This window comes from Danaus plexippus, assembly GCF_018135715.1.
Source record: "Danaus plexippus chromosome 18 unlocalized genomic scaffold, MEX_DaPlex mxdp_35, whole genome shotgun sequence".
NCBI lineage: Eukaryota > Metazoa > Arthropoda > Insecta > Lepidoptera > Nymphalidae > Danaus > Danaus plexippus.
Genome location: NW_026869854.1, coordinates 430,039 through 454,006, shown reverse-complemented (window position 1 = coordinate 454,006; position 23,968 = coordinate 430,039). Strand labels below are relative to the sequence as shown.

Below are 23,968 nucleotides of genomic sequence, written 5' to 3'. Positions count from 1 at the left end.
AAAAATGGCTTACGTCAACTTGTCATCATATTATATATTATCCAATGACTTTTGTGATGTGAAGTGAAAACTCAATGCACAAATGAAAGCTATGTGCAATATAAACTTTTCGAAAATCAATCTCAAATCTATAAGTGTTGCTTCGTAATCATGTGAAAATAATAGAATTAATTAAATCCGGCGTGATGTTTACCAAAAAATCTCATCAGGATGTCAAAAAATCGACTGTTAAAATACAGGATTCCAAAAAGGATTCCACCACTAGACTTAAACATTTAAAAATCGTTTTAGGTGAGTAAATAATCAATTAAGAAGAAAATGTACAATGTGTAGTCGCATTTTCTGATAAAACTCGACGATACACAGAGAACATGCTAATTAGTTGAGAATAACTGTAATTTAAGTCTCTAGTTGTATTCGTAATAGTTACCTACTGAGAAGAATAACTTTGTTTAACTTGACATAATACAACAACTACTGATGATTTTAATGCTTTTAGCATTTGTACTCATTTTTAAACTCTTATGAATACAAAAATATTATAGTAAGAATAATTGCTCATGATATTTTCATTTTCAGAACATTATGATGTGGATGAAGCCAAAAATTATTTCGAAAATAATTTTAGCCATGTGTATTTCATTTTATATGACAACTTTATATTAGCAGAGAATAATTTAAGACAAAGAGGTAAGTTTAATAATTAGATTTGAGTCAATGTCCTTGCAAAAACAAAAAAATTGTATTTGATTCAAATAAATATCATTAAAACGAACAAAATTTATTATATTTTATGTAATATTTTATTCAAAAATAGAATAATTTCTGTATAGTTATATTAGTTATGTTACTTTAAACTCACCCATGCAATCCTTTGTAATATTTTGCACTGACTTATAATTTTTCTGTTTTCGGTGAACAGAACTTCCGTTTCACCTAGGTGAGTTTGGGTATTGCTATTTGTATAGACTGCATTATTCTGGTCGGCAGAGATATCATTACTAACATTCACTCCAGACTGTGTAGTTATATAAATAATAATTTTATTGTACACACTTCTCTTTTTTTTGGTGAATTGGCATTTTTCATTAGTTTTTTATTTTTATCTTGGTGTATCATAACAGAGGCTTCATTAAGATTTACATTAAGAGCACTTCACACACAGTACACGATCATATATGCAATTTCCAATACATCAGTTTCAATTTAGCATAATAAAATCTCTTTGTTTAAATTTTAATTAGTAAACAAGCAATTTACAAAATAATTTTATAATACAAATACAAGGTAAGGAACCTAGTATTTTTGGGTAAACAAAGAGATTTTACTATTTTATGTTGTGAAGGGTCTATAAGTTTAAATAAGAAAGCATTAATACATTTTTATAATCTGTGGTGTCATAAACATGCATGTGCTACTTTTATATCATATAACTGCTTTGGTATTTGACATGAAGCTTATTGATGAATAAATACAGGTGAAATTGAAAATGGTGTACCAAATAAAAGTTTACATCTTAAGACAACAGACAGACACAAATTACTTTCAAAACCCACCCAATAATTATGAAAATTGTTATCAATACAATACTTTATAATAATATCGTTAGTGTAATTATTAAAAGATTTGTTTTTTTTTTTTTACAATCAACCTTGCAAATACTTGATAGTAACTAATTTTGAAATATGTGAACTAATCTCGATTTCACCTTGTATTATAAAGACCATACACTACCAATGTTTTGCTTCTTTCACCTAACAGCTAACGCCTAACTCTTAACTTTCATATTTTCTTATATTCCGAACTATAAGTGAATGCAAAAATTTTAGTTCACAAAGCGGGCAGAGAAGAATTAGAAGGTGCTTTGTCCCTTCTAGAAAAGGTATTATGTCTTCTACCGGAACTGATTGGTAAAAGATGGCAGTTACACTCCCTGACACGAATATTTTCAAAACTGCTCCACAGTGGAAATTCACAGAAACTAAGAGCGGAAGCCATACGGTAATAAATTTTCGTTTTATTTTTACATATTTTTGCTAATTAGTTATGAAATACTGACATAAATTTTTCAGCTATTTCTTGCTATGGTATCAAGCTCTAGGCGACAATGCCACGGCAGAAGCTCACAGGATGTTCGCGACCCTCGTGCCAGGTTTACCAGACACCTGTATACAATCCATAGGCTCGCCGTTTAAACCCAAACCTTTCGACGTCGTCACCAACATATCCAGCGACACGGGTGACTTTAAAATGGAGGACATAATGCATCATCCAAATTTCAACACAACAGCCGACAGCGTCAAGAAGGTCGTGGTGGAACAAACGCCAACTGGTATTATGGGGAAGTTGGCGAATGTATCGGCCTCCATCTTCCATGATACCAACGCTCTAAATCCTGTCCAAAGCGTCGACATCCAACCATTATTAACAGCGAACGCCAACGAAAAAATCGTGGACAATGAAACTAAGTACTTTTTCGAAATACTACTAGATGGGATGGCAACATCCGTCACCAAAATACACTGGAAGGACCGATCCCACGCGAAGGCTATGAGGTCGTTTGCTTTCCTATTGGAGAAATTTAAAATATACTACCTGCCTATTATTTGTCCTCAGTTCAACCACAAGAATTCACTGTACAAACCGAATCTAGGTGAGTAATATAAAATAAAAACAGGCTTGTTTTGCAGTAGACCCATGCTAAAGGATGCCAAATGATTTCCAGAGCTCCCTGTCCAACACACTATACTAGAAGATGATTTCGTACATTGTCGTGTGATACTCATAAAATGGGTGGCCAGTTACGCTCACTATATGAAGAAGCCTGGCAGTGAAGGTGGCCAACCCTCTTCTATGACCAGTACCAGTTCCCATCAGCCTCACTCAGGGACCCCAACCCCCGCCGCGTCACTACATCACGAGGAAGAGACCTCTTTCACTGTGGGACACCCCTCTGACTCTAGCAGAGCGTCCTCTCACGATTCCACTTCTATAACACCGCATCCGAGTCTGGAATCAGGTATATTATATATTCTAAATTCATCTTTATTAAAAGTATGGCTTTATTAAAAATTCAGTACATGATGCCTAACACCAAGTAGGCATTCAATACTAGTTTTGGTGATAGATTCAAAACATAGTGTCCAGGTTTATTTTATAGTAAAGTCAGTAGGTCAGTGGGACAACCCTATCTTAAAAAAATCACAAGATAATATTTTTTTTATTTCATTAGAGAGCCTTGTTTGTGTTGATGTAATTAAATTGTTCACATTCAGTCAGTTTAAGCATGTAGCATTATATTAACTACGTAGCATTTTCTCTTAAACTTACATACTTATAATGTTTTTCAAGTATAAGTCTGGGTATTCGACCTTGCTTATCTGACATGACATAAATTTCTCCAAGAGGTTATTATTATACCAAGAACATTTTTCCACCTTCCGTCAGGTGGCGCTGAAGAGCTGGTCTCCGAGGCGGCAGTTCGTGATGTACTGTGTTGTTGGTCCCGTGAACATGTGGACTTCACCGTGGAGGTGCTCCGTCAAGGCTTCCTTCTGCCGTTCAGCCACGCACCAGCTATAAGGAGAGTCATCGCTCTTTATAAGGACTGGATTCAAATGAATGTAAGAATAAAATCCCTGAGTTATGTTTGACCGTTCTAGATATTTCTCTCCGGTCTGGTTCAAATTCCGGAGCTCATGTACTGCTGGTCGGTGAAGAGCTGATTAAATATTTTGGTTGGATAAAATGTTATCACAGATAGGTCTTGAACCCTACTGGTTTGTTCTAAACAATCAACCTCTGATACTGTTCTTAGGAAGAAACAGAACCTTCACTAACATTACAGTGAAAAAAAAATGTATAGGAATTATATGATGTCATCAATAAAACCTCTTTTATAGAAGTTGCTTAAGTTTTTCCTATATATGGATTTCTTGGCAAAAAGCATATGATGTATTCCTAAGTCGTATTACTTGAAGTGAGAGGAAAATAATATAAAATCAATACGCACAAGTATGTAAACATTATTCAATACTATGTGTCATGTGTTGAAATTAACTTGTACCGTACAAGACCCAATGACTCATTTAGTATTGTAAATGACGCCATGTTCATATCTTGGTTACTTTGCACTTCTTTATATACATATTTCCTAAAGGGAAAACAGATTAAAAAATTATTATTACATAATTTATTCCTTAAAATGATTCATATAAACCAACACAAAGAGTTTGAATATATTTTTTTGTGTGTAGTCATCGGTAGCTTACAAATTACCCATATTCTTTTTTATACCTTTTTATTGTTCATCCTCTTTTAAAGAATAAGAATTAAGAATTCAATCTTAAAATTTTCACGAAAACACAATCTGCTATTTTATTTATGTAAAATTGCATCTCTATACACGGCTAAGTATTATTCGAGGAAGATAACTTTGGAATGTCTTTAAGGTTGCATTAAATGCATGCGAAGGCTGTTAATTATGATAACTAAATAAATACTACTAATACAAGAAATGCAAAAATTTTGAGTATGGATGCTTGGTGCTCTTTGAGTGAAAAACTACTTTCAGGATTTTGGTCGAACTTTACTGCCATGTAGCGTAGACATTAGAATACGACATAATAATTTATCCCGGAATTCCGTATGGTTATTGTGTGATCACTTCATAATAGTTGTATCTGGTGTAAATACACATGACGCAGACCATAGATGTCATTTAATAATGTCTAGGATATACGCGGGTACATTCTCGTCTGCACGTGACCGCGGTTGATGTGAAATAAACGAAATGTCACCTAAACGTTGAGTAAAATAAAAATTAATATATAAAAAATCATATCATCAGGTGGCAGAAATTCCTCCGTTCCTAATGGAAAGTACACTAGAGCCGTCAGGAGAGCCCCTCGCTCCTCCGAGGCGTCTTCGGAATGATTCTTATCTGGGAGCCGTCGGGAGAGACAACGTTATGGTCCGAGCTGGCATGCAGGTAACGCTAATGTTTCATATACAGGATACTAATATAAAATTAAAGAGTTAGTAATTAGTATAGCTGTTTGTCTGGATACAAGCATACCTCGGGAACTACTGGTTAGAACTGCTAAATTCTTTTTATTTAAAATAGACGGAGTAGTGATAAAGGTTATAGGCATCACGGTACGAACCTATAAGAAGAATACAAAACGGAAACGAAACTGCTTGGTTTATTTATCAAAGCTTAATTTATAAACAAGCAATTCGAACATATCTCACGATAACGATCTCGTTATTTCCAGAACGTTCTGCAGGTGTTCATGACGCAAGCAGCGAACGTGTTCGTGGGCGGGTCCGGCGGCCCGGGGGCGGAGCCTCACCTGCTGGACGAACAGACGGACACCTGCAAGCGGGTCCTCAACATATACAGATACATGGTCATGCATATAGCCATGGACGCCAGCTCATGGTACTTACTATACGATCGACATAACTATATGCACGCACTGTATTGTCAACTATGAGATGTCTATCTGTAGTGCTTATAATAACTTAGGTTACATAATAGCCCAAGACTTTAATATGTGTAGTGGTTTTAAATTCGGGTCATTGGCCTCAAAGCGTCGGTTAGTAATAATATTGTAATATCAGATTACTCTAGAGTGATTGGTAATTATTGTATTGGAAAAATAATAAAAATATAATTTCGGCTTCTAATTCGTCGCAAGAGATTTCAATGAATTCATTGTTATGTGGGACTTGTTAATAAAATGTTTTGCGTGTGTGCGTGAGTGCCTCTGTGTGCTACGCTATACTCCAAATTAGTGGAAGAATATTTATATTTTATTAAAAAAAAATTCTTTACAGGGAACAGTTACTGCTGGTGTTGCTACAAATAACGTCCTTGGTGTTGACGAAGGTTCCACCAAAGAGTAAAGGTTACACGCTAGGTAACAATATATTATGATATTGATCAAATATTTTAGAAAAATACATTACAGTATTGCGTTCTATAAAAATATGTTTCAACGTTTCAGGTGGATCTTTGGCCCCGGCGTTGTTCCAGACTTTGATAGTGACCTGGATTAAAGCCAACCTGAACGTAGCTGTGAGGTCTGAACTGTGGCAGGACTTCATGGAGCTCCTCACGAGACTGACTCACTGGGAGGACCTCATTAAGGAGTGGGCGGTGAGGACTAAATGTATTTTATATGTAGCGGTCCATTGACTTTGATGATACATTTTCAATCATATATCGGCTAGCGGGATACATTTGTTACCTCTTCGTTATTTATTCGTTTATATGTATATATTACAATGCCTTCACCACAACCTAGAATCCAAATATAGCCATCAATAAGCACTCAAATCAGGTCATCTGGAAAACTTAACTTTTTGGTAATAAGACCGCCTATTATATGTCATGATATTTCTTTTTTCAATTTTATAAAAAAAAATGTTGAGTTATGTATAAAATATATATGTTTAAAATTCATTGTACGTTTGTATTGCGATAGAAAACTATGGAGACCCTGACGCGCGTGCTGGCGCGACACGTGTACTCGCTAGAGCTGTCAGAAGCGACGGCCGAGGGTCGAGGTCGCGGCCGGCGCCCCGTGCCCGCGCCGGCGCCCTGCAGGCCGCAGCCCCTGCGACCGCCCGCACGGAACGCAGGTAGAATTCGAGGGATACTGCCGAGGGAGATTAGATGTACGCACGTTTCACTTTCACGTCGTTGTCTGTGGTCTATGGGCATGTGTCTATGGTCTTCCTCGCTGGTGGTCAACTTGAACAAAGTAAACGTTTTTGGTAACAACATGTTAGCTGATGAGTCATAGCATTAACTATGATCTCTTACTACAACTATTTTTTTAAGCTAAGTAAATATATGTAAGTCTTTAAAAAAATACAAATTATTAAAAAGTATAGATCTTCAACCCACAATACGGTTTTGTGGCAGAAAATTGAGTTGAGCTTTAAACGCTCTGAGTGTGAGAAACTCATTTTTAAAACGTGATGTAATCTACTGTTCTATTTATTTTGACCTCAAAAAACCTTTAATCAAACTAATATTTATCGGATTACTACGCGTATTTTATTATTTTTAAAAACTCGTCTGCAACGATCACGGTTGCTGCAATGTAACCGAAACGTCGGGAGCGTGTGGTTTTAAAAATACTACAATAACGCGTAGTAATCTGAAAAAAATAGTTTCATGTAAATGAATACTCGCGAAAACCTTAGATCTGATCAAATACTCTTGCTTATCCTTCAAGTAACTTTTTTTTGTCTTTATTTAGTTACGATTTTTAAGGAATATCTGATGACAAGGCTTGTTATTATATCAAATAAATAGAAATGAACACCGTATTAATATGTTATCTGTACAGGCAAGTCCCGGATGTCTGGCGAGTCGTCCCGAAAAGAAGTCGCCCGACGACTGGCGCGAGCAAGAAGCGATCCGCATCTCAACAGACATACAGGTAGAGTATGACACATGTTCTGTCGCAACATTTGTAATCAGTATTGAAACGAGTGGAACTTTAAATTAATTTTAATATTTTTTTCCTGTATAACGTTTTTTGCTGTGCAGACGACACCAAAGATTCATCAAGCGTCAAGCCGAGGCGCTGGTATTCGCTGGACTCGCTGAGGCAATCTTCACAACAAGAGGAGAGAGATTCCGCCAGCGGTAATTATTTTTTTTAAAAGAATAGAGGCTTAGAAAGAACCTTTAAATAGAAACAACTTACTCATATCAAAAAATCTATATTGTACCTTATAATATAGCTAGATATTTGATGGTATTGTAATATCTAGGTTCAAGGTCGCCCTCACCGGCGCCCTCCAGCGGCGTAGAGAGCAGCTCCATCAAAGATTCACCTCTACAGATAGATCTGGCATCAGACGGGGGAAATGTTGGTGGGTGAAGTGGTATAATTAAAAAAATATGTACTAATATTACCATGGGTTATTATCGGCGAAGTAAACACGGACACTTTCCTGTTCTCAGTATCAAGGTAGTTTAATGAAAGTGGTGATGCTTTTTATACTACCATATTTAAATTTCTATCTTGTTATACTTCTGTTACAATAATATCAGTATGAAGAACACAACTTCTTCTCATAGAATGGTCGGAGACCGACTCGAACGCGGGCGGGTTGATGGGCGTGGGCGCTTCGTGTGGGATGAGCGCGGTCTGTTCGTCCGGCGTGGGCGCTCCGTCGGGCGTGGGCGTGGTGCTGGGCGGCACGGCTCGCGGCTGGTTGCCGGACGTCGCCTGCGTGCTGTGGCGACGCATGTTGGCGGCGCTGGGAGACCCCAACGCTCTCAGAGACCCTCAAGCCCATCACAACCTGTTCAAGTACCTTGTACATTTGAATGCGACCTTGATCAAGGTAAGATTTTGTTCCCGCTGCGTATCTGATTCCTGAACGTTGTCAATAAGTCTTATCTTTTCTCCTGTGACACCTCTATCATTCTCCACAGTTAGATGATTCGAAACCTAATAAACAGCGAGTTCAGGTTTTTCTCAGTTAAGGAGTAACTGATATCTGTCAGCGGCTACTTTTATCACATTATTGTATTCTCCAACTATAAACGGTATTGTCAAACTGGGATCGAGTGTTCATAGACAATTCAATACATTTAAGAGATTTTGATTTATTACTGTTACGTCATCGCTGGAAAACGCGGAGCACTAGACTAATACCAGAGTTTAGAAAATAGCTCAAATATTCACGAGTATATATACATATCTTTTTATAAACAACACCAGCCAGAGACGCCACAAACCGTTACATTTTTCACACATACACGTTACGTGTTTGACTTGTCAAAGTTAACATTTGTTTTGAGATTTAAATTAAAATAACATAAATATTTTTTTTTTATATTATTATTAAACGCGTTCTTGTTTTTTTTTCGAGCATACGTTACGCTACCTTTCAGATCTTATAATTTCTTTACTTAAAAAAAATACCTTACAAATCTTTTTGTAGTCCTAAATTGTTGTACAAACTACTCATAAAATATAGGTTCGTATATTTTTTATCTGTATTTTAAATCTAAAAACATTTCACTACTTTTCGTTGTCCGAAACTTTCGAGCTGTTTAAAAAAAAAATATCCAAATATCAATGGTGCATTGTTCAATATTATATACTTGTGAGAAATCTAAAGAACCAATACATATAACGTGCTGTGGTCACAGTCACATCGAAGTCAGCGATAACACCGTTTATAATATCAGTCACATTACAAAGGAAGCTCGAACTCTATGAATATTTAAATACATATGTGAACACGTAACGGTACTGCTGCAGTCTAACCGGCAGTAGAGACGCGAAAAGTTACAGACTATACAAGGAAAATATATGTTAAAGCAATCCATACATTAGTTTAGTTAGCGTTAGTACTCAATACTAATATTACAGATACTATTAGACATGATGTTTTTTTTTATTATTTTACAAATAAGGCTATTTATGCATTATTGTACCTTCGCTTATTTAAATGTCTACGTGTGGCGTCATCTGTTGAGCGAAACAGAAACCTATTTCACCTTGTACCAATAAGACATCGGCAGTGCGTCCGGGGGTCGCTCTGGTGGCGGTTCAACTAGGAATTTGAAATTGTTCTTTAATAATAATGAACATGAATTTCATGCATCCCAAGTACAATCTATTGGACCGAATCGATTTGTCAGTATTTCACCGACGTACATTATACTTCATGTTTTTATCCTTACTACATGTGTGCTTCGTCTTACTACATACACAGCGTTAATAGTTTTTATCCATAATCACATACTAAGGTATTATTTTGGTTAATGAAGTACTAAGTATATTTTTTTCAGTAATTTATATATATATATATATATATATATATATATATATAAATTACTGAAAAAAATATCCTTCCATGTAATATTGTTAAGCCCTAACGTGTCAATATACCTTTAGTTCTACAATATAACAAAATTTTTTCCTATCTTTATTTTTACAACAAACAAACAGTCGCTATATAAATTATTATATAAATGTAAGGAACATTAATTTCTATTAGATTTGTACCTACCTACCTTAAAATGTACTCCACACACGTTATATGTAGAATCAATCCCTCTTACTATTAATGCAATTTTTAATAGTTATTATTAGATTTTGTTTCATTATTCTTATTATCACGTAATATCATGATTTCGTCCCTAGTTATTACACGCAATTAGTATTAAAGACGTCAGTATGTTTAGACCACAAGAAAAAATCTTAGCAAAGTTATTTTTTTCTTCGTACAAACTTACGAATTAACAAAACGCTTTCAACAATTAAATCAAAAATTTTAATGCTCATTAACTAAACGTTCATACTGAGTTTCTCCTTCGTCGCATACGTGACTTTGAACCAGTTGTGATTTACAACTAAAACGACGATAATGAATTATTCATGTATTTATTTGTATTTTGCAACAAATACCACAAACAATTCCACTCGGAGAACTACATGTTTGTTAATTTTATACATTTTAAATATTAATTATTTAGTAAATAACTTCGATATGAATCGCACCTTTATCCCACTCATTACATTTAATATTAGTCAGAGGTCTGAAAGTCAAGGTCTGCGACTTGAACAACCTATCGTCGTATATCGTCAAGTAAATACTACGGTAGGAACAAAAAATTAACACGTACCATATATATATATATATATATATATATATATATATATATATATATATAAGAATATTTCTGAACGTGTATCGTTATAAGAAAACCGTGACACGTTTACGATTTTCATAGTTAAACATACCATTCCAATACCGCGGATAACGTAATCAATTAACGTTAGCCGTGAAAACCTACGTATTATCAAACGTTAAAGGATATTTAATATTGACAACAAACATGGCAGTTATCAGCGATACCGTTCGTTCGGCAGATGCTGTAATGTATAGCTTATTTATCTCAATATTTTTATCATCGGTCGTGTTTTGATCGTGATGGTAATGTTTGAAAAATGTGTAATGCACGTTCGTAAACCGTGAGATAGATTTATGTACGGTTTTATTGAAATTGTGCGAGCTGTTTTCGAATACTAAACTATTCAAGGATTGCCAATGCGAAAGAGGCGCAGGAAAAAGGAGGCTTTTGAGACGACGTCGCAGGAGAGAGGTATTGATGAGGAATTTCTTTGTTTTCACTGAAATTACGTCGTAAATATATCTTTGGTTTTATCGAGTAAACTGATTTCAGTATTTATTGTATTGTATTAATTTGAACGTGAATATTTCTGCTCGTAAAATTAATAATTTTAGAATATATTAGAATTAAAAACATCACTTCCATAATTGATTTCCTGCATTCGATTAAAATTATGTACAAGATTTAGTAGAGGGATATTTTTTATAAAGTCTTTCATCTCGTCCGCCCGTGGTCACGGTTGCTGTAAACTGTAAAGGACCCGCAACGTCGGGGTTATGTAGATATAAAATAAAAGTCGCATAATGTAGAAAAAAATTTGTTTCATTTAATGCGTACACGCGAAAATCTTAGATATCATTGCTATCAACTAAACAGTCTAAGAAATTTCAAAATAAAAACACTACGGACAGAAAGTAATAAAAATTCAAATCGCAATAAAAGTCGCGAATATTAAGAAAAGCTAAATGAGGGTAGACTTAAACAATATGCCAAAGAAGTAATATATGTTTTATAAAGTTTTGTAAATAGCGTTTTGAATTATATTATTTTTTAGGAAATGTTATATCTTTTTAATTATAATGTAGTAACGAATCCAGGTCAATGTGATAGGTTGTTTAAAAGTTACCAGTGATACCGTAATTCAAATCATGGGAAGTACTGTGATATAAAGGAACAGAAACGTCCTCTAACTACTAAACACGCGTATACAAAATATACATATATATTTGTTGATTGAATATGTGAAATAAACGTATTGATAATGAGTAAATGTGCGTGATGCTCTACAGATAAGTCAGAATCAAACTCTCAATGGCAACACGGAGATCCACGTGCCCTTCAACCTGGTGGCGGGCTGGTGTCTCGAGGCGGAGGCGCTTCCCCCATCACACAGGTAATGTCTTAGCAACTGTACGAAAACTCCTATTGAAAATTATCAAAACAATATTTCATTGCGGTCTCATATTCGTCTTTCGTAGTGTAACATATTGTATGTTTAATTTTCTCGCTGGAAGTAACGCACCGAAGTTGTTGCGGGTTCGAGTCCCGTTCGTGTTGATGATATTTTGAATTATATATTTAATAGTAGTAATATTCGATTATGTCAAGTAGATTAATTATTTTGATACAAAATATTATAATTTATATATAGGGCTGGTAAATTGGTGGCACTGCGTTTGCTCTGCGAGTCGACGGCTGCGCAGGCGCAGGGCCCGGGAGCTCCCACCAGCTGCTCCGGCAGACCACACCTCGCTCACCTACAACTGTACCAGCGAGCACTACATCACGGTAAATAAAAAATCTAAAGTAATTTTATACATTGCAGCGTCTTAAATTTTCTTTCATATTATCCACTGGCTTAAGGTTTATATGAAAAACAATTGAATATTTTGTGTATTTTTTATATAAAAAAAATATTAATACAGTTACTATAAGCTTAACTATTAGTCGTGGTGGCCTGGAGTTTAAAGGCCCGCCTCTCACACGTGAGGGCGCGGGTTCGAAATCTGGAAAGTACCTATGTGATCTTTTCCGAGTCATATGTGCTTTCTAAGAGTATTTATACACCACAGACAGACGGTGAAGGAAAACATCGTGAGGAAACCTGGTCATATAATTTCAGATTATAAGTTTGAAATCGCCAATCCGTCTAGAGCAAGCGTGGTGATTAATGCTCTAACCTTCTCCATGTGAGAAGAGGCCTTTGCTCAGTAGTGGGCTCCGATATGATCATGACGATGAAGATGAACCTTAACTACCGCGTCACATCAAAAAATATCTTAATACGCAAATTTTTATTAAGAAATAAATTATTGAATCCATATAATCTAAAAACATTAACGTAAAAGTCAACGAAATTCCACAAGTCTTGTATTGTAAATATTAGCCAACCGAGGCTGACGGAGGATTTTTAATCCCAAACAAATATTGCTTGCGATGGGCGTTCTAAAATCTACAATAATTTCACAACACCAACAAGGCAAACTCTCAGAATACTAAAGTTTCCTTAAGCTACTTGTCGCTTCCTTACCAGGTCTAACAGGCGAAGACCGGTCTGTAGTGGATGTCCTCGTGGAGCACGCGGCTCCCCGCTACCTCTCGCTAGCCCTGGATGGATACTCGCTGCTGCTCCTGGATTTCGTTCACGCATCAACAGTCGTGCTGAACTCCTCTGACATGGGACCCTCGGTATGGTAATCTCTTGAATCTGACCAACTTCATAGTAATCATTTTAATCTTAAAATAAAAATCTGTTCAATTGAAAAATAATATAAGTTTAATATCTCCATAATTAAATTTCTAGTCTACCCTCATATTTACTATGACATTAATTGACGTTAAATTATCTAGTTCGGAATATAAATTGCTTTGACTTTTGTAATAATTATTATAATTGAAGAAAACTCTCCTCGATTCCTATACATTTTGTTATGGGTGATGAGTCAATTAATTACATTCCTTATATTCAGTCAGAATAAATTACAATTACAATTCTTTAATGTTTCATAATAATCCGCAGTGTCCTCGCACCGCTGCCGTCACGTTCCTGGGGTCTCTGCTAGCGTTACCCGACGAGCTGATGAACGCTCCCATGCTGCAGCCCTACCCCCATCAGTATAACACAGTCTCATGTCCTGACTTGAAGGTATTCATTTGTAGCAGCAAGCATTTATCATACTGACCTCTTCGACGTAACATTCCTCATGATATAATTATAAAAAAAGAAATCTATGTCTATACATACATAACAAATACTTTTAATCTATAACTTTAATATATGTGATCTCATATCAACCACCCTCAACCAGGAACACGTGCTGAACATAGTGGTTCGCGTGTGTCGCCGCGAGGGGTCGGCGGCGGCGCGGTGTGCCGGCGCATGCGCCCTGGCGGCCCACGTGGCGCACCTCCTGGCTGAGAGGGCGGAGGCTCCGCGGCTACCCTCATACGTGACCTGCTTGCTACAGATGCTCATGGTGGGTGGACCTTTAACATGAGATGAGTTTAATCCCAAGGACTTATCATTGGTTGTGATTATTGCTAAATAATCTATTCAAGGTTTCACCAAGTCGATGATCTGTATTTTGTTTTTAATTTAAAACAATATTCCGTTAAACTTATAAAATGAGTCACCACATATTTATAATAATATTATTATTCCAGATGAAGAATAAGACTATAGCTAAGGTTGTCAGCGATGCTGTGCTGGTGCTGGCTGATTACACCGACCGGATAGTTGAGTTATATCCGGGGCTAGTAGGTGAGTGAAGGAGTACTCGTAGGAGGGAAGCAAAGTGGGAAATGACATGTGCAAAATATTGAGTGTTTTGTTTGAGTGAAATACTAACTCATTTATCAATCAATCAACATGCTTAAGTGAACTATTGATTTCTTACTATCCGATTGAGTAAAATTTGGATACATAGATAGCATGTATATCTCATAGAAACTATTTTTGTTTTAGTTATTATAAATTCACATTTATAGTTACTCTAAAACATACAACTATATCATTTTAAGCACTTGTTTTCTTAACACCCGCCATACTTCAAAGGTGTTCATATTGTTATGATTATATTTCTCTGTCTTAAATATATTATAGTTTGAAATAAATTCTTAATTCGATATTAAAATTAATCACATACTTTATTTAAACTCATGTACTAACATTGAATTTTATGATGAAAGTTATGAAAAATATTCCCTAATATCCTCCACCATATAATTTACATAGTGTTTTGGCATAAGTCAAATAGTTCTCCGTCAGCTGACCCGCGGCGTGCGTGAAGACGAGCCAAAGACTGTTATTGAATAGTTTGTGTATTGTTTTATAGAGAAGATAATAAAGTGGATATGCGCGTGTCTGGCGCAAATCTCCAGTGTCAGTGGGCGGGAGTCGGTGAAGCCGTTGGCGGGGTCCCTGCTGCTGTGTCTGGCGGAGTACGCGGTGCGCTGCGGACCAGCCCGCCTGCTGGCGCACCGCGAGGACGGAGGCTCGCTGCTGCTGCTTGTGTTCAAGGTAATGGCAATGTTACTCCGGGACTTGTATGATGAAGACTAATATTATGGACATGTCTTCCTAAAACTGATAATATATATATATATATATATATATATATATTGTATAAGAAAAAAATTATAGACATACCTTCCGAAAATTTTTATTATATATATATAAATATATGTATGTATGTATATAAGTTGTTTTGAATATTGTATAGTTTTTGGTCGAACTTATCTCTCAAAGTTATTTTTAGACATTCATTATATATTTATGCTGTAGTCTTAGTAAGTAAATATTGTATAACTTCTTTGTTAGCTTTTTAATTACTTGAATATTCAATAATGAACTAACTGGATAAACAAAGTTACTATATTCGGTATTTAGAAAATGTTAACTTAACTTTTTTTTTTGTTTTGTTTTCAAGAACAATTTACATCTCATTATAATATTTTTTCGTTTGTTTCGTTTATATTTTAAAGAATTTTATTAAGTGAATGACGAACAACAGAACGAATTTTAATATAACAAATATTTATTCAAAATCATTTAAAAAAACATAAAAAAAAATCGTACAAAGGATTACAAAAACGAATCCGATTTAATGTGTACATACAATGAACTGTATGTGTTATTAAGAATATTGGCGAGGGATTATTGTGAGGGATGTTCGACATGTTCCTGGGGTTGGAAGCCGTGCTCGTTGGCTATGAAGTTGACGGTGTAAACGAGGCCGTCCGGCGCGGTGTACTTGTAGCTGCCGTTGACTTCTATACCCTGGTGGTCCTCGCTGATCTGCTTGAGGACCCCGTGCTCCTGACGCGAGATGCCGTCGCTGGTTTCGAACCTTCAAAATGAATAGACATCGTTATTTGCTTATGTTATAATGAACTTGCACTAGCTTCTTAAGGCAGCCATATTTTAATTATATGCAATATGACATAAGACAAAATATAACAAGTATATAATATAGGAACTACATTTAAGAAAAGCTGGTTGATAAATTATGACTCACTCGAAGTTATAACCCTGGGGGTTGACATCGGACTCCTGTCTCAGGATGTAGGCCTGGGGATCTTGAGGGGCGGCGGCAGCGACAGCCAGCAGGGCTAGGCCGATAAACACCTGGAACAGTATTCATTATGACTCACTCCCAACAGACGTCTCTGAATCAGACTACAGACACACAAGCAACTTTCACAATTCACACAACCTTAAAATAATTTACGTGTTGTCACATGTGTTGAAAAAAAACTTTTACTTATGCACACACATGCTAATAAATGACTCACAAGTTAATATTGTGATACTACGTTAATACTCACGATTTTTTGCATGTCTGTGGTTTTTGTGAATAAAACGAGTGTCGTTGTTGAAGTCGGATGTTCCACTGTGATGACTGTGAGCTGCTGCCTCGTTATAAACCGTTCCCCACACGGTGACGACACCCGCGGTAGTCGAACGTAACACGGTGCTAATGAGACACGCAATACAAAAATATTATGTCTCCTCGATAAAATTTTTACGTAAAAGTTTATTTCTATTAGGGTCCTAGTACGAAAAACCTTGGCATATTTTCTTTTTGATAAAATTAAAGTATTTTTGTTTCGCTTATTATTATATTATTTTTTAAGTAATATAAAGTTGAAATGAATTAAAGTTTTAACGGAATGATAAGTCGATATGATAATCCTTCAAGATCATCAGCTCCTTATTATTTTCAAATGTTTCCATGTTCCTTTTTTAAAGTTTTAGCGTAGCTTGTCGTAGGTAGAGGTACAACTATGAAACTAATATGCTTCTATAATAAGTGACCTTTTAAAAAAGCAACATTAAGGAATCTAATGTAACATCAAATTTTCAGGTGTTGTACGCTGTCATGAAGGGTGCCAACGGGACAGACATCGAGATCCTCTCGCTGCCGGTCGATGAAGACTTCGACCCGAACGTTCAGTTTGACAACCTGTCCCCCAAGAACACTCCCGCCTCCACCATCGATGTCAAGCTTTGGGCACAAACTGTAAGAAACAAAACTCTAAGAAAAAAAATAATAGCGAAATATTGCAAGCAATATTAGTTTAATCTTCCACTTCATTAATATTAAAAATTTTCAACATGTTAAAATTATTTTACTGATTTTTTTTTTGTCATTCTATAGGCCTGTTTCACTATTCTCAAATTAACAAAGTATCTTACAAGTTGACGATCATAGATATCTAATAAATTATAGATTGTGATTTTATAAGATCCCTAATAGGGAAAAATGCAGTATGCAGGTGTCTGTGGGTCTGTGTGTGTGTGTACTGCAGGTGATGATAGCCTACGGTGATCGTTTACCATCAGACGAGCCGTACCCTTGGTGAGGGAGGAAACTACGATAGTTTTACAATGTATTATTTATAATTGTACCATCAGATCTGCAGTCAGCTGGTCCTGTACCTTGGTCAGTGGCCGTTGTGGAGTGGTTGTCAGACGTCGTCCAGTGTGTGCGAACAACACGACAGCCCGTCCCTGGGCCCGGAGCTGGGCGCGGCCGTGCTCCGCGCTCCTCACGTCCAACTCATGAGATTTAGTGACTCGACGCTGGCCAGCCTCATTGAACTCCCCGCCATGGACTTACCATGTAGTGGTACTGCACCTGGTGAGCTTAAATCCCTGCTTGCGATGGTTTTATTCATATTGTTTTTTTTATTTACTCAAAATTCTTTCATATATAATTTTATTTTATTTTTCTTCACTTCGGTTAGTTCATCATCAAAATTGGAAGCGTGAGTCCTATTGTTGTGATCGTTCCCAAGTCGTAGTTTTCCTAAGGTTCTTCGTTTAGATCCCTCCGGTTGTCACTATTTGTTATTCTTCCTGAGCAGGTTTAGCAACTTCCGACCGTCAAGTGCGCGTGTTGCTGCGAGATATATGCGGCAAGGCGTGTTGGGACGCCTCCGCCCTCCACTACGACCCGACAGTCGCCGGAGCGGAACAACCTCAGCAGATACCAGTTCCGAAGACGTTAGTAACCGTTAACAGTAGTAAATGACGTTTCATCAGCTCCAAAATTAGCCATATAGCAACTTCAGCTATTTTGCCAAATCCCCGTTCATATTGGGACAACACATATTTTAAACTAACTCATAATTTTTGCGTAATATTTCCCAAAATAAATTCATTAATACGCAGGATATTGAATATATATTGTCACGAAAACTTGTATCCACACACAAAGCTTCCACTTAAAGTCACTCGTATAAATATACGTTCATACCCTAAGCTGATCTAGAGCCCTTCAAGAAAAATTCCAACTGACAGGCCGCTCGCGTCACCCTGCATTAAATATACTTCGGTCATTAATTTGTTGATTTTATTGCTAAGCGTCGAGAGTCCGAGGGATAACACGCTGTCGTCTCTCCCTCCGCCGCTGCCGCCTGATCTGCTCCCCGACTACAAGAACTCGCCGCCCGACAAGCACCAGTTGGATCATGTGAGTCCAACGCATTGTATTGATGGAAAACCTCTTTGCATATAATGAGATCTAAGACTTTCGCGAGTAGAGCACTCGTAGTATATCCGAAAAATATTAGTTTCACTATTTTGCATATATTTAAGCATACCAAAACATTTATTATAGCTGATCAAAACATACTTATTTCTTGCATGCTTTTAAACCGAGCGAGATACTCTCATGAAAAATGGTCAGAATAAAATCATTCTTTAAAGAGTCAGAATAATAAAATATATAACCCGAGTCCCCTGACGTACACGACGATTATAATTTTATTAATCCTAGAATAATACAAGAAATTATTGAAATCCAAAAAAAATTGCAATTAACTATGTACTTATTACCTATTAATATCTTATGTACCATTACCAAATATATATTTTTTAATTAAAGTACTTTCGCCGTCTTATATTTCTTTTCAGGTGTTAGCGTACATTGGTCACACGTCTCCCGAGGTGACGTGTGGTCGTCGTCTGGACGAGGTGGGTGCTTCACCCCTCCCGCCCGGTGTAGAGGACGAGCTGGTCTGCGCTCTCGTCGCCCATCGCAATGCTGAGAGGAATTACCTCGCCAATAGAGATAGGTAGCACGACTTACCTTAAATAGACCTTACTAGATACTAGAGTAGACAAAGCGAGCGAAAAGTTATGTTTACTTGATATTATCATCCTCATTCCTGAAAACGTTAACTGGCAGAAAAATTCTATGCACTTCTATATAATATATCATAAAGAAACAATAATATCTGTACAGTGATGAAGAATGTGAGCCAGAGCCCGACGGGGTCCGCGGGGGCGGAGCCTCGGGCTCGTTCGAACAGTGTCGCCTGCTACTGGCTCAGCTCGGGACACTCGGGGCATCGAGACGCCCCCACGCTCACCTCCTGAGGAGATCCGACAGACTCCTGAGGGAACTACGAAACCTTGACGCACAAAGGTATACACATATACATACACTCACATACACATCGGTACATACGTATATATACAAACAGAGACGTGTTCATCTATACGTTTTTATACACAGATGCCGTGAGACCCACAAAGTGGCTGTCATCTACGTGGGCAAGGGCCAGGAAACTAGGAACGAGATATTATCTAACAGATGCGGCAGCCCGGCCTACGAAGCCTTCCTGGCTGCTTTGGCGTGGGAGGTACACGCTTTGTATAATTATATTGAACTAGTTTTCGTCCGCCACTTTGTGTTATGTGTTGTGTTCAGAGATAAATGTATGAAGTGTGCTAAATATAATGGCCAGCCAACCAGCAACCAACAGCGACATCTATCGTCTTCATACTACATACAATTATTGTGATGTTTTTAATTGCAATCTACACGAGGTTAAGGGATAAGCCTATATTATTCTCATGTCTAAGCTATTTTATTGTAAATTTACGTCAAAACCTGTTCAATCCGTGTATTGTGAATGAGCAACAAACATTCATACATCCTCACAAACTTTTCCACCTATAATATTAATACGGTATATGACAATAATTTCGTATTTTGTATTAAATATTCAGGTGGAACTGGAGAGTCACGTGGGTTTCACGGGTGGTCTGAGGGGCGGCGGCGGCGGCGGTGTGAGCGCCCCCTACATCGCCACACTCACGCTAGAGGCGCTGTTCCACGTCGCCACACGAATGCCGGCGGACACACCCGACGCTATCCTCAACAAGGTCCGTTGGCATATCAGTCGTGTTATAAAGCGGAACAGTTTGTTGGCTAGTTTGAATGCGCTAATCTCGAGAGTCTTAGTCCGATTTGAAAAATACTTTCGGTATTGAATACTACATTTATCAAAAAAAAAGTTGTCGATGAAATACTCTTACTTAGTATGAAATGCCATCAACAGGAACTGAGTTTTAATATGTTAGAAAAAAAACGAGGAAAATGATTCATTCTAACTTATGTTGCGTGCTCAGCCTATAACGGTAACATTTATTACCTAATTTTTTTTTAACTTAAATATAACATATTCACCCCTTTATCCTTCTCTCAGATTAAAATTAACCGCTAAATATCGAACGCAACCCTATTTTTTTTTTATGTGACAAGGAAAATATAATTAAGTTGGCAGTAGTTTTGTGATATCTGATCATGTTTCAGACCCGCCACCTCGGTAACGACGAGGTGCACGTCGTGTGGAGCGAGCACTGGCGGACCTACCGCCGCGACACGCTGCCCACGCAGTTCTGTGACGTGCTGATAGTGTTGTACCCGCTGCCGGCAGGCCTGCTGAGGTGTACCGTCTCCAGGAAACCAGACGTACGTTACCAACATACCAATATCGGAGATCTTCAAGGAAAGACTGTATACTGAAATAGTGCTCACGATATCTAAAGCTACATTTCTAAACATCCTTAATGTGTGATGTTAGCCAAAAACTTTCCAGCTCTCGTGTCCGTATATTTCAATAAATACAGTTAATTCTAAGATTTTCCGTGAAACACAGTGAAGTCTGTATATAACTCGACTTAATATATATAAACGCTTTATATTATTCTGCAAAAAAAATAAAGAAAAACATTATCCAACGTTTATAATATATAATCGAATCAGCATAATGTATCCGTGAAGGTCTTAATGTAGACATTTCTTTTAACAATTCTATTCATGATTTAAAATTTTTATACTTACATTTTACCAATTATTCAATGTTTTATTTTTCCAAAAGGTTGCCGTGTTTGGTCCTCTGTGGGAGGAGTGTGTGATCCGTCTGTCGTGTGCGGCGTCCCTGGTCCGGGGAGCGGCGTGGGCGGGTGGCCGCGCTGTCCGGGCTACGATGCCGCTCTACCAGCACGCGTGCTCTGAAAGACGCCGCGCCCTGGACGCCCTCGTCCAGGACCACACGCAACCCACCAGCTTCGAGGGGTTCGTGGCGCGACTCATGGACCCCGTGCCCACGGAGAAACACGCGCTACAGAACGGTACGTTGTGCATACGTAGGACTTCTTTGCACAAACAGGAATTCTTTTTGACCAACAGCAAATTCACTGAAAAGTTAATTCATGAAAAGTTTTTTTTTATTCATCACAATTTTTTTTTTAGGTTACATTTCTTTGACAAAAAATGATCTATTAACGAGATTAGAGACGATAGTCAAGTTTTGCCCCAATTAATGGTCACTGACATATTTTGAATAACATATATCTTGCAGATTTTCATGACAAAAAAAAATCCAATATAATTTATTAGTAAAATAATATGAATTCCAGATCACAACGGCGCCCGGCTGGCTAACGCTCTGATCGACCACGGGGCGAGTTCTTGGGCGAGTGGGGAGCCGCACTCGGTGTCGCCGCGACCCACCAAGAGACTGGGGCCGTTCAAGAGACCACAAAACCCTACAACCACGCCCATACCAGGTCTCAACAGACACAACCGGTAGAGAGCTTCCCACACACATGGAAAAATAACTTATCCGTATAGTTCGAGCTTCAATCAAAACATTATTTTGCGCAAAAATGTAAAAAATACAGAGGACTGCTTCGAACTATACAATAATATAATATCTTTTTACACTAGCCCATTTAGTAACCTACTCTAGAACACCGTTACTTAAGTACTGATGTATGGAAGAATTGCAACATTTAATGTTACGAAAACTACAGTTCAGAACTCCCCTCAACACACGAAAGGTGGATTTTATTAGACAAATTAACAAAATCGTCCGCACGAGATTAGCTAACGTTATATGGACTTAACGAAACCGTGTACTTAATAATTTATTAATAACTAAGATATTTTATAGTTTTACGCATTTAAATATTTAACATATTATAGTTTTAATAACTTTCGATGTATATTTTTTTAACAAGCCAAATATCGATCGATGATTTCTCGGATCATCTTTCACAATATGGTATTATTGAAAATCAATAAGGAATAATAAATTTTTATTCTCTGACCATTAAATACCTAACTGGTACACTCCGCGTGATATTTAAAATATCAGTGACCTTGTAAACAGAACAGATGCGATCGTTTAATTTCAAATCTATTGCCAGTGTATGTAATATAAATCTTTCCCAAAAAAACTTAATATTTAAGAAATATTCTGTATTGTGTGGCTTAATTAAAAAGGACTATACATTTCGTGAACACAAAAAATATCAGCGCTTACAATTAATAAATTCTGTATACAATCAGAAATAAGCCTATAATTCCACAGCTGTAGCATATTATTTTTATTTATACATATATAATACTAGGAACGCTTTAAGGCATATTGTGACAGATGTTCTCTGGCGATGTTTTATTGCCATTGCACTGAATCGTGTACATATGTAAACTACTTGTAGAGCTTTAACTGTTGTAGACTAATAATTTATTTGTGTTATAGATACGGCTCCAATGTGTTAGGAGCCTTATATTGGATCAACATAACTTTATCGTTACATACTTAACTAATGTATTACAACTGAGATGTATATTATATGTGGCCACTTTTATTATTATTACGTTTAATGTCTTGAAAAACTTTTTTTAGAATGTTGTGTTTACGCAATTACTTATAGATAGATACTCCTTGCACCATTTACCTCTTATATTATATTTTTATTTATTGTCTAGTTTTTATTTTACACAATATTAGGTATTATATGTAATAATAAAATATAATTTTAGGCAGTAATTTTGTTTATTGTTAAGATAGAATTATTTAAAAGATGAGATTGATCTGTTATGAGAATTTTTTGTTTACTATAAAAAATAATAATACAATAAATATATTATATTATTGGTGCTACGAGGATATTGGTAATAACATTCCCAAATTTAAAGATCTTACATAATAAATTAAATAGTTTGAAAATAAAGTTATGGCATTATGATGTCAGACCTTCACTCGCAGAAATTGTAAAGTAGGTTTTTTTTTCAATAGCGCATATGAATAGACAAATATAATATAAATAACACTTCTTATCAATAAGCCGTAGTGCAGTGCCGGCCCAATATTATAAAATGCATGACTTTGTAGCTACATTATGCATTCCACGAAAAATGTTCTCGCTTGTATCGTTTATCAGTACATAGAAATTGTTGAAATTTGTATGTATCCCTTCAGTATTTTATATAGATATTAAGACTGACAAAGTATATTGTAAAAAGTATTGAAACTTATTTTATAATTGGTGGTATTCAAAGTCTGAAAAATTTTTTATTTTCTCCTGAATCAAATGTATGAGTAATGCTTTTCCAGAATGCTAATGTCCCAAATTTACCCACAGATTAGTGTCACCGAAAGTTTATACATAAACACATTGTAAAAATAAAGTTCTGTTAAATTTTA

At 36.5% G+C, this 23,968-nt stretch overlaps 2 protein-coding genes and 1 long non-coding RNA gene across 4 annotated transcripts; 1 reads left to right on the top strand and 2 right to left on the bottom strand.

The window, feature by feature from the left end:
* The first annotated feature begins 41 nt into the window (after window positions 1-41).
* Window positions 42-23,968, top strand: LOC116772849 (probable Rho GTPase-activating protein CG5521). 2 transcript variants are annotated; one of them, XM_032665133.2, is made up of 34 exons: window positions 42-291; window positions 580-690; window positions 923-940; window positions 1,830-2,001; window positions 2,073-2,653; window positions 2,726-3,019; window positions 3,448-3,623; window positions 4,850-4,990; window positions 5,277-5,443; window positions 5,842-5,924; window positions 6,012-6,163; window positions 6,492-6,648; window positions 7,365-7,457; window positions 7,568-7,666; window positions 7,795-7,896; window positions 8,105-8,373; window positions 11,968-12,071; window positions 12,330-12,466; window positions 13,212-13,366; window positions 13,698-13,823; window positions 13,987-14,154; window positions 14,342-14,438; window positions 15,013-15,197; window positions 17,044-17,199; window positions 17,595-17,820; window positions 18,047-18,185; window positions 18,546-18,654; window positions 19,098-19,258; window positions 19,429-19,611; window positions 19,702-19,828; window positions 20,199-20,354; window positions 20,785-20,943; window positions 21,353-21,605; window positions 21,894-23,968. In XM_032665133.2, the coding sequence occupies exons 1-34, from the start codon at window positions 186-188 to the stop codon at window positions 22,064-22,066; spliced, it is 5,535 nt and encodes a 1,844-aa protein (XP_032521024.2). In that variant the 5' UTR covers window positions 42-185; the 3' UTR covers window positions 22,067-23,968. The 2 variants fall into 2 exon arrangements, with proteins under 2 accessions (XP_032521024.2, XP_032521025.2); XM_032665134.2 differs by lacking the exon at window positions 923-940.
* On the bottom strand, window positions 7,728-10,616 carry LOC133320394 (uncharacterized). Its single transcript, XR_009753767.1, has 2 exons — window positions 10,058-10,616; window positions 7,728-8,331 (listed from the first exon to the last, which is right to left on the bottom strand). It is a non-coding gene; the product is annotated as an uncharacterized LOC133320394 (long non-coding RNA).
* LOC116772850 (endocuticle structural glycoprotein SgAbd-5-like) lies at window positions 15,697-16,658 on the bottom strand. The gene is made up of 3 exons (XM_032665135.2): window positions 16,505-16,658; window positions 16,195-16,304; window positions 15,697-16,026 (listed from the first exon to the last, which is right to left on the bottom strand). Exons 1-3 carry the CDS (start codon window positions 16,514-16,516, stop codon window positions 15,834-15,836), a joined length of 315 nt encoding a protein of 104 aa, XP_032521026.2. The 5' UTR covers window positions 16,517-16,658; the 3' UTR covers window positions 15,697-15,833.

What these genes read in the sequence shown, in the direction of transcription:
- LOC116772849 (XM_032665133.2), top strand. Translation starts at nt 186, where the DNA reads ATGTTTACCAAAAAATCTCATCAGGATGTCAAAAAATCGACTGTTAAA. An exon ending in CTAAGAGCGGAAGCCATACG is followed by an intron (nt 2,002 to 2,072) that starts GTAATAAATTTT and finishes TAAATTTTTCAG; the next exon opens with CTATTTCTTGCTATGGTATC. An exon ending in GCATCTCAACAGACATACAG is followed by an intron (nt 7,458 to 7,567) that starts GTAGAGTATGAC and finishes TTTGCTGTGCAG; the next exon opens with ACGACACCAAAGATTCATCA.
- LOC116772850 (XM_032665135.2), bottom strand. An exon ending in CCCCAGGGTTATAACTTCGA is followed by an intron (nt 16,027 to 16,194) that starts GTGAGTCATAAT and finishes TTCATTTTGAAG; the next exon opens with GTTCGAAACCAGCGACGGCA.